Source organism: Pteropus alecto, unplaced genomic scaffold (genome assembly GCF_000325575.1).
Source record: "Pteropus alecto unplaced genomic scaffold, ASM32557v1 scaffold1001, whole genome shotgun sequence".
In the NCBI taxonomy this organism is placed as follows: Eukaryota; Metazoa; Chordata; class Mammalia; order Chiroptera; family Pteropodidae; genus Pteropus; species Pteropus alecto.
The window spans coordinates 134,576-145,701 of record NW_006431443.1 but is presented as its reverse complement, the minus strand read 5'-3'; the positions used below and the strand labels follow the sequence as shown (position 1 = coordinate 145,701).

General features: G+C 44.3%; 1 protein-coding gene across 1 annotated transcript; it reads right to left on the bottom strand.

Moving 5' to 3' along the window:
- Positions 1-356: 356 nt before the first annotated feature.
- On the bottom strand, positions 357-3,448 carry LOC102882024 (olfactory receptor 52K1). Its single transcript, XM_006905827.3, has one exon. It carries the CDS (start codon positions 3,023-3,025, stop codon positions 2,021-2,023), a length of 1,005 nt encoding a protein of 334 aa, XP_006905889.1. The 5' UTR covers positions 3,026-3,448; the 3' UTR covers positions 357-2,020.
- Between the last annotated feature and the right edge of the window lie 7,678 nt (positions 3,449-11,126).

Sequence of the window (11,126 nt, the reverse complement as noted above, 5' to 3'; positions counted from 1 at the left end):
GTCTCAGAGGGTATGGGAGGAGAGGCTCTCTGGGTTGGGGGTTGGGGGTTGGGGGCTGTGGCTCAGCCTCAGTTTTGCAACTGTGGTCAGTGAAAATCAACTGTTGTTTTTCTGCCGTCCTGCTTCTCTGCCTTCTGCCCTGATGATGGCCTTGCTATCGGCAGGCCACGGGGAAGTCACAGTTTTCCCAGTCATGGCTGTTCAGGGAACTTGCTGCTCCTTCTCCCCACCCCCTTCTCCTACAGGTAGCTCCGGCAGTTGTGGGAGGCAGCTTTATTTCTCCTAGTCCACTGCCCGACACCCGGGATTCTGATCTGTGGTAGCTCTTCTGGGCAGATCCCACACTCAGACATGCTGGTGTGCAGTTTGGGTGTGTTTTGTTGAGTTTTAGATGTTCAGTTTATTGGTTGTTTCAAGGGGAGAGATCTGGGGACATCTCTCACTCTGCCAAAGTTTCCAAAGATCTCGCCCCCTATCATTTTTTGAGCCCTTTTTTACTCTGTGACACTATAAGATAATCCGGGATTATCTTGTATTTTTCACATCACATCCCTAGAATCAGTCATTTCCCCTAGCATCCCTGATTTCTTATTGGAGAGTGATACTTTAGAATGGAGATTATCCCCTCAGTGTAAATACCTTCTACCTTCAAGCACTTGTCAGTGCATTTTCTCTAATAAACAATGACCTTTACTATTAAGAAAATAATGTTATCTCACTATCTTTTTCTCACTGATATCTTTAGTTTCTACCATTATAGAATTCATTGTCAAGCAGTTAAAAAGACATTTATCTAATATATATTAAAGCATTGTGATGAAGAAGATGTACTGTGTATAAACCATTGGTTTGTCATTTTGTCACCTCTCTGTCACAAAATTGCTGCATAGCAAAGAGCTGCAGAAACTCTGGCATTTATTGTAAGTATTCACACATTTGAGTTTGTCAGCTAGGTGGTTCTGCTGACTCTGCTTGGGCTTGCTCACATATTTAGGGGTTGGCTAGCTATCAGCTTATCTAGATTAACATCTGATGGCACTGGCGGAGACAACTCAGCTTTCCTAAATAAATGTATCTTTTGTTTCACCAGCAGGCTAGCCCAAGCACGTTCTCGTGGTTATGGTAGAAATGCAAGAGCACAAGCAAAAGCAGAGCTGGACAGTAAAGAGGTAAAAACAGATTTTATTCAGGATTGGTGCAATAGGAGAAAAGCGATCTCACTATAGAACTGTCCTCAACTCCACCAACAGCATTGGCAAGTGGGACTTTATAGCCAAGGAACAGGGTAGGGGTCAATGAATGCAATATCATGAAGAGGAAATATGAGGGGGAATGGGATTCTGGCTAAGGTGACCTAACAGTATTCTTTACTGAAGACAGGCTGGGTGACCGGGTCAATCTCAAAGCCAATGTCATATATTTTAGATTTTTATACAGCACCCCACTCCTGGTACCAATTTCTGTATCACTTATTGCCCATGCTGTTCTTTATCCTAGAATGGCTTTTCTTCTGTCTTCTTCCTCTCCAGTAAACACTTGATTTTATCCTTCAAACACAACTCAAATTCACCTTCTATGTGAAGTGTTCTGTGTTAGTGATTATCATTCATAGATTATCCTCTATGTTCTCACAGAATTTTGTACTTAAATCTATTATTGAGCATTATACGTCGTACAGCTTGCTAGATTGGGACCTCCTTCAGAGTAGAGATCAAATCTTTTTTTGCAATCATAGGTTTAGCATGATGTATAATAAATGTTTGATGAATGAATGACAATGAATGCATGAATGAAAATCACATGCAGAAAGAAGAGGAGAAAATTTAGAAGCCAGAGACATAAGCTGACTTCGCAGCTGGTTACTGTATAACTCTGGATGAGTAGATATTCTTCAGAAAATGGGTAAAAGACCCAAAGATGAATGCAGATAGCCAAAGCCAAAATATAGCAGGGATGACTAGCCTGCACATTTACCCACTTGACAGTAAGAGTGATTATAGGACTTACGAGTTCTAGAGAATCAGGCAGGAATTTCCCTGTGTGAGGGCAAAGACTGGGGCTTCTCAGTGGGTATCTGCAGCTGTGCCCGTTGGAACAGAATTGCCAGATGCTGCCTGATTTCCTTGGTCCTGGCCCCGTAGATGATGGGGTTGACCAGACATGGGAGCAGCAGGTAGAAGGCGCTGAGCAAGTTGTGCACGTCCTGGGAGGCAGTGCGGGCTACACGGTAGATGATGGATGAAGATATGGTGGAGGAGTAGATGGTGAAGATGACTAGCAGGTGGGAGCCACAGGTGTTCAGGGCCTTGGAACGTGCTCTGCCTGATGAAATTTGAAATGCAGCATGGATGATGCGGGAATAGGAGGCTCCAAGTAGCAGCATGTCCAGGACTCTGTTGACTATGCGGACAGTGAGCCCCACAGTCTTATTTAGGGAGATGTCCCCACAAGAGAGCTTCATCAGGGCCATGTGCTCACAGGCAAAGTGGTGGATCACGTTTGAGCGACAGAAATGAACCTGGGAGGCCAGCCCCACCACTGGAACAACAATGCCTGTGCTCCTGGCAACTGCCACTCCCACAAGGCCAGCCAGCAACTGGCCTGTCACTACCTCCGGGTAGCGGAGTGGGTAGCAGATGGCTACATAGCGGTCCAGAGCCATGACCAGAAGGATGTTGCAGTCAAAGACAATGAGGAAGTAGATACAGAACATCTGGACCAGACAGCGAGCCAGGGAGATGCGGTTGAAGTGAGTGGAGAAGCTGAACAACATGGTGGGAACCACAGTGGTAGCAGCACAGATGCTGACAGCCAGGAGCAGGGCAATGAGCAGGTACATGGGCTGGTGCAGGCTCCGCTGGGCCACCACCGTGTGGATGACCATGGCATTGGTGAAAATGATTACTAGGTAGAGAATGAGGAAGGGCAGCACCAGGAGGGTGCGGGACTCTTGTAGCCCTGGGAAGCCCACCAGGAGGAAGCTGGTGTAGGACACATTGGAGCTGCCATTGCTCCATGCTGACATTGTCCCTGGGAAGCAGGGTGGCTCTGGGAAGATATGGGGAGCAGGAGGCCTGGTTTCTGTACCTTGGCCCCTACCAGGACCTGCTCCTGCTTTATCAGGCTTTGAACTTCATGAGTCTCCAAGATTCCTAGAGAAAATAGGAGAAGTTAAGGGTTATAATTTAATGAGAGATGCATCTCTAAATCTTTTTCTACATTTCAAATAAATCTCTCAGGGTAGATTTGGGATGTAGAATTCTTGGGCCAGATGATATGAACAGTTTTGAGTGCCAAGTAGATTTCTAAGAAAGTTGTATCAATCTTGTCACAGAATCACTGGTACTAGTATTAAATTATCATAATTAAAATTATTTTAGTTATTTTACAGCTGAAAAATACCATCTCATTTTAATTTGCATGTTCTTTGAATTTGCTGTTTATGTACTTTGCCCATGTACTACTAGGGATTAAGTGTTCTCTTAGCAATTTAAATATTAAAACCATTATCCCTTTTTTATTTATTTAATCAGATTTTTTCAAAAATTTGTTAGCAGTTTTATTTTGTTTATGATGTTATTAAATCTAAGAGTTTTAAATATATAATATTAAATCTATTGACACTTCTTTTTGTGAGTTCTTTTTTCGGTTTCAAGCTTAGCAAGTCTTCCCTTATTCAAAGATCAAAAAGATAGTATACTATATTTTGTTCTTTAAAATATGACCTAATTTTATATTAAGTTTTGAGCCACATGAAATACAATTTGATATGTGACATGAGATGATAATCTAACTTGATATTTTGTCCTCAATAGATAAATAATTGTTCTCGTTCCATTTTCTCCACTGCTTTGTGTTACTATCTTTATCCTAGATTAAATTCTTATATTGGGGTTGTTTTATAGGTAGTGATGTTCTCTTGTTCTTGTGCCAATATAACATTATTTTAAAAATAAGCGCTCTATTGAGATATAATTCACATACCATACCACTTACCCATTTAAAGTGTACAATTCAGTGGTGTTTTAGTAAATTTACAGAGTCATGCAACCATCACCACAATCAATATTGTTATCACCCCAAATAGAAAAACCCTGTTTCATTCATATTTACTCCTCATCTCTCCAATCCCTATATAAATAAAACTGTGTCAGTGAGTTTGCCTGCTTTGGAGACTTCATATAAACAGAATCATGCAATATGTGGTCTTTCATGGCTGGTTTCTTTCACTTAGCAGAATATTTTTAAGGTTCATTCATGCTATAGCATAAATCAGTATGCCATTCCTTTTTAATGGCTGAATACTATTCCATTGTATAGATATACCACATTTTATTGATCCACTTATCAGCTGATGGACATTTGAGTTGTTTCCAGTCTTTGGCTATTATGAATAATGCTGCTCTGAATACTCATATGCAAGTTTTTGTGTGAACATATCTTTTCATTATTCTTGAGTATATACCGAGGAGTAGAATTTCTGGGTATATAGGAATTCTATGTTTAACTTTTTGAGAAACTATGAGATTATTTTCCAAAGCAGCTGTACCATTTTATATTCCCACCAGCGATTTATGAGGTTCCAATTTCTCCACATCCTTGCCAGCATTTATGGTTTGTTTTTTCAATTCTAGCCATTCTAGTAGTTTTGATTTGTGTTTTTTTGAGGGCTCATGATGTTGAGCATATTTTCATGTGTGTATTGGCAATTTGCATATTTTTTTGAGAAATGTATATTCAAATCCTTTATCATTTTAGTTATTTTGTGGTTGAAAAATACTATCTCATTTTAATTTACATGTTCTCTGAATTTTCTGTTCATGTAGAATAACCCATTTTCAATTGAGTTGTCTTTTGTTATTGAGTTATGAGACTCTTATTTTAATCAATATAGTTTCATCACTTATTTTAATTCTAATGAAACATCTCTACAAACACTTTGCTTAAAATTTTTTTTGTTATGCTCAAGTTTTGTTCTAACCTTTAGAATAATTTTGACAATTTTCAAAAATAATTCCATCGTGATTTTTAAAGATAGGGATTTTATTAAACCTATGAATTAATCTGTGGAGGATTGACATCTTGACAATATTCAGTCTTTCCATCCGGTATCAAAGTATAGTTTTCCAAGTTTTCAAGTCTTGATTTATATCTTTCAGCAGTTTCTTAATTTTCTTTGTTTAGGTCTGTGACAGCAGGCACTATATCCACTTTGCTTACATTTATATATCAGGAACCTAGTACAAAACCTGACACATAGGAGGCGCTCAATAAGTATTTGTTGAATAATGACTAGATCTCCCACATTTCTTGTTTAGTCCTAGGTGTTTTGCTATTTGTTATCATTGAAAATACAATAATTTTCTATATATTTTGAATTGGCAACAATCTTATAGGGAAGTTATTGATTTTGTACATTTACCTTATATACTGCCACTTTTAAAATTCCCTTATTAACAGAAAAAATTTTCAGTTGATTTTATTGGGTATTCAAGGGAGAATTACCTTATCTTTTTTTTCTTTAAAAAACAATAACTGGACTCTTGTTTCTAACTTATATCTCATTTCATAAACCAGAACTTCCAAAACAATGTTAAAAAGTAGTAAGAAAAATGTATATTTAGTTTTTTTTCTCAGTTTTATTAGAACTTTTGTTACTTGTTGGATTGAAATAGATATTCTTTTCATGTTAATGAAGTATCCTCCTATTTCTAGTTTTTAATAAGGAAAAAACCAGGAACTTGTGTTTAATGTCTCCAAATGCCTTTTTGGCATCATCTATAATGAGCTAATACTTTTAAAATTTCACCTGTTGACAAGTAGATATATTACATAGTGTTTATACTTTTAAATTCTGCTGAAATTGATTTGCTACTATCTTTTGAGAATAGATCTATAGATTTCTCTTTTGGAACTATCTTTATGAGATTTTGGTATCACAGCTTTGCTAGTTTTGTAATGAATCAACTCAATTTCCTCTTTACGTTCTATTTTCTATAATAGTTTTTATAGCACAGTAATTATTTATCCCTTGAAAGTTTGGGATAAAACTCACCAATAAAACAACCTGCACACAGACCTTTGTTGGGTGATTATTTGGTAATATTTTCTGATATCGCATGGCAATTTATCTACTCAAATTTTAAATAAACTTGGAAAATTACATATATCTGGTAACTTGCCCATTTCATAAAGAATTTTAAATTTATTAGCATAGACTCTTACAGGGAGATTTGCATCTTGATATAGCAATTAAATATCTTAACCTAAAGTATGAATCTGTAAGCTGGTGATATTTTGAGTCATGTTGCATTTGCTCATCTCAACTCACTCTATGGAGTAAGAACCATAGTCCTTTGGGCCATGTGTGAAACTGTATATACACTCACTAAAACACTGAGTGACACACACTGGGATCCAGAAACACACCCTCTTCTGGAGGAGTGGTTCTGCCACAGACTGAATCCGATAACAAAACATGGTGCCTCGCCTCACTGCTCAGACCCTACTCACCACTGGGCAGTTGCCTCACTGACATTAAAATCTCAGAAGATGGAGGATTAGGGCCTCAGAAATGTAGGCTGTCAGAGAGAGAAGATTTTCCGCTTACTATCAAGAGGCTTAAAAGAAAGAGGGGGACTGCCAACTTCCCAGTATCTGAAGTGGTGGTAGCCATGATCCTTACATGACCAGCCCCAGGGCTGATGGCAGCGACTTTCATCACCTTCTGTGACTGAGCAAAACATAGAACTCAAAGCCATGTATAGCAGAGGACTGTAGAGGTCATCTTGTTTGGCTCCTTCCCTGTTACTAATGCCCTCACTCTACACAGCTCTACAAGTTGCTCACTGCTCCATCTTAGACCATCGGTTCCATGAATGGGTGGTTTTACCTAGATCTGACATCTCATTATGTAATGTCATCACTGTGGTCCAAGCTCTGTCTTCTGTTTACTCTTGAGAAAGAACTGTCTTCTTGGAGTTGTTTTGATAGGAAGGAGCAGAAGGAAAACTAATTTTTTGGAGAGCCTACCATGGTCTGGGCTCTGTTAAGTACTTTCATCTACAGTTTCCCTCTCTTAGGTAGCCATGTATTTCTATGAGGCAGGCATTACAACTGAGAGTCAGACATATGAAGTCATCATGTATTTGTTCATTCATTTGTTCATGCAACATATTTTTTCACATCTATGTACTAGTCACTCTGCTAGGCACTGGGACTTCATGAGTACGTTAGATGTGGTTTTGGTGCCCAAAATGCTTGGAGTCCAATGGGGAGGACCAGAGTCCTGTGGAGCCCAGGGGAGATCTCTAACCCAGCGTCTGGGACTGGAAAGACTCCTCAGAGGAGAGGATGTCTAATCTGATAGTCGAAGTTCAAGGTCAGCCAGAGCAAAAGAAAGTGGGGTGCAAATAGCCTAATGACATAAAGCCGAGAATGGGTGGAGGTGGGATTAGCACTCCAAGGTCCCTCTCACTGTCACCACACCTCAAAGGGGACACCTGGGCTTGATGAAATTCCCATGGAAGGACATTAGAAGAAAAACAAGATGGGAGAGTAGAAACAAGAGGATGAACTAAACTTTTGCTAATATTCCACCACTGATGAGACTCAGTTTCAAAAAGAAGGGAAATAATTTAGGCTTAAAATAGGATTGCCTTCTGAGAAGACCTGGAGCTGGGGAGAAGGGGACATTGGTATGAACTGGGGTTTGTGGCATGATCGTCCAGAGAGAGGGGTTGACACCCAGGATGTGAGGCCAAGTTGCCCTCCTTCCTTGTTCCTGCTTTGCTCGTGCCCCACTCCCACCATCACCTCCCTGGCAAGAGCCTCTGCTCGGCCCTCGCCGCCCCTCTGGGCTGCCCCCCAGAGCTGATACTCACAGTCAGGCGGAAGCAGAGAGAACCAGCGGGGCTCCCTCGGTACAGTTAAACACACTCCTACTCCTCCCCCAGGGAGCCCAGGCTCTGTCTGAGCCAATGGGCAGTGCCCTGTGACTACTCCTTGGTCTCCTAGGGCTCCCACAGGACAACCCAGAGCCCAGTCTCCCGACATCCAGGCCAAGCCTTACCTACTGGTCTGGGCTACCCAAGTTCTCTGCTTTGGAGCTAACTCAGCACAAAGGGGAATTTGGATCTCAAATTCCAAGCTCAGACTGCAGCCAAGCCCAGGGGTGGCTCTGCCAAAGCAGAGTCATGGAGCAGAGTGTTGGTCAGTCCAGCAAGCAGGCTCTAGACATCAGGAATGGGGAATGAAGCGTTTCAAGGAAGTACAACTTTTATTGAGCAACTGCTATAGGGGGATGTTTGAAGGATAGTGGTATTTATATAATGTTAATGGGAGGAAGGGAGGAAGTGGAAGCAGGAGAAAGAGGGTATGAGGGGGCCTGTTGAAGTGAGGATATCATCACCCCGTTTTAGAGGTGGGCCATCTAGGGTTAGAAACTTTGGGCGACTTGTCCAAGGTCACTCAGATCTGTGGCAATGCTGGGATGGGTCATCTGACCTAAATCTCGCTCTCTCCATTTCCCCTCTCCCTCTTTGCTGCTCTGGAGGAGCCCATGGGGGTCAAGGAAGGCTTCATGGAGGAGGGAACATTTGAGCCAGGCTTGGGTGGTTCAGAAGGAGCCACAGAAGCAGAGAGAAGAAGGGCCTGGGATGGCTGAGGCTGAGGCTTGACATGAGGAGAAAGAATGGTGATGATGGCAGGAGTGGGGCTGTGTGGTTGGTCCCAAAGCCTCGGATTGGAGGTGGGGGATTGCAAGGCAGGAACCAATCACGATTGTGTGGTTTGGAGCCCAGGAACCCCCCTGCTCCACCCCCAGGGCATCTACTTGAGCTTCCTTCAGCCCTGATGGCAAAGTAGGTGGCAGTAGGGTGGTCGGAGGTGGCCAATGGACAGGCAAGGTTGGAGGGTCTCAGAGGAATCAGGAGCTTTCCAAGCCCTGCTCACCTCCCAAGCCCAAGTGTGAGGTGTGCCCAGGGAGGAAACTTCCTCACACTAGGCTGAGTGCACCTCATGTGCCTCCCACTCCTCGAGCTCTCCTGTGCCCTATTCTCTGGGCCCCCAAGCAGCCCTAGCGACCGTGCCCCCAGCTGGTGCTCTTCTCACTGGGCTTCTTGGACCCCTCTAGTCTGTCTATGACCCTCCTGTGGAGCTTCTGCCTGGGCCTGTAGGCAGAAGCTCAGGCAAAGGCATCTCCTCCAGAGCCACGGGCATCTATTGCTGGACACAGTGTTTGGTCGGCTGACACCCCGGCCAACTCTGAAAACGGCTTGCTGTTCTTAATCCTCTGTATTTGTTTTCTAAGGGTACTATACTAACTACCAGGAACTGGGTGCCTTAAGACAGAAATTTATTCTCCCATAGTTCTGAAAGCTAGAAGTCTGAAGTCCAGGCATCGGCTGGGCTATGCTCCTCCCGCAGGCTCTGGGGGAGGATGTGCTGCTCACTTCTTGCAGCTTCTGGTGGCTTTTGCAGCATAAGTCCAATTTCTACCTCCGTCTTCACGTGGCCTTCTCGTCTGTCTCTTGTAAAGACACTTGTCATTGGATGTAGGCCTGCCTGGGTAATCTGGGATGATCTCATTTGAAGATCCTTAATTTAATTATATTTGCAAAGGTCTTTTTTCCAAATAGGTGACATTCTCAGGTTCCAGGGGTTAGGACCTAGACATACCTTTCTGGGGACCACCATTCAACCCACTACAGCCTCTATACGTGGGGTTCAAAAGAATGAGAGAGAAACAGTGAGGATTTCCTTGACCTGGGCAGGCTCTGGGCGCAGAGGGGTATGGTAGAGAGGGTGTGTGACAACAGGATGGGGGAGACAAGGAGCTGCTCTCAGAGAGCCTGTCTGGCTTGGGGCATAAAGTCCTTGACTCCAGAGTTCACTCAGAAGGGTGGGAACTCAGCCCTGCATGTGGGGCAGGGCTAAGCCAGAAAGGCTTCCTGGGGGAGGTGAGCTTCCAGGCTTGCCTTAGAAAAGATACCAGCTAAGGGGAGCAGAGTGAGTAGAAGGAGCAGTACAGGCCGAAGCGTTACCAATCAAGGGCCCTTTTCACACTGGAACTCCCAGCCCTGCTTTTCCTCAGGCTTGGGGCTTGGGGCCGAGATGGGTCTCCCTCAAACTGGGCCACCATCCTGGTATGGGGGACAATGTTCAGTGACAGGGCAAGATGTGTGGCTGCAGAACACAGAGATGGGGGAGGTCCTGAGGGCCTTGGGGATGCCTCTGAGGCCCTGCAAACCACCACCAGGACTGCACAGCGGGGGCAACCGGGAAGGTGGGACACGAGGTGGGCACACATACCTCAAATGCGACACGGCTGCCCCTGATTGCACCGCCCCTCCCCATACCCTGTGGTTTCCACCTCTTAATCCCCTTTCTTGAGGAGACCAGCCCAGCCCCAAGCCAGGTTACAGGGCTTCATCCCTCACACCAGTCATCTGCTCTGCTGCTCTGGCGCCGAGTCCTGCCAGTCCCACCTCTAGTCTCTCCTGAAGCCTTAGTCCTAGGTCACCTCCAGGTGCTCCACCACTCCCTCTGGGCCCCCTCCACCGCTGCTGACAGAGGATCTTTTTGGATGGCAGACCTGACCTTATCAACCCTAGTAAAACCCTGCAGAGCCCTCCCCATGGCCAACCCAGTAAAGGATAGGCCCCTCACTGGCCTTCAAATTTGTATCTCCCTCCCTTCCCTGAGGGGCCGCTGCCCTCCAGCAAGACCAAATTACTTGCACTTTGCCACCCACTCTTCTGCCTGACCTGTCCTTCTTTCCCTCAGTGTCACCTGGTTGCTGTCTGTGCGCGCCTAGGACCTCAGGTACCACATGCTGTGGGAAGCCCTCCCTGACTCTCCTTGCCTGAGCTGCTCTGAGTTGCTGCAGCACGAAGAGTCTTGGAGTCCAGGTCTCACCCTTTGTCCCATTGTAGAGGCACTCTGGGAAGCCCAGTTGGCCTGGGACCCCCTGATAGCTCCCCCCAACTCCCTCCACTCCCCCTTCCCCACCCACCCAGGACTCCAAGGTAGTCCACTTGTCTACTGTCTCTCCACCCTTTCCTTCTTCTTGGTCCCTGTGGTGCCCCTGCCCTTGACTGTCCTTCCTAGATTTCTCTCAGGGTGGT

Excerpts from the sequence above, each read along its gene's own strand:
- LOC102882024 (XM_006905827.3), bottom strand. The coding sequence starts at position 3,025 with ATGTCAGCATGGAGCAATGGCAGCTCCAATGTGTCCTACACCAGCTTC.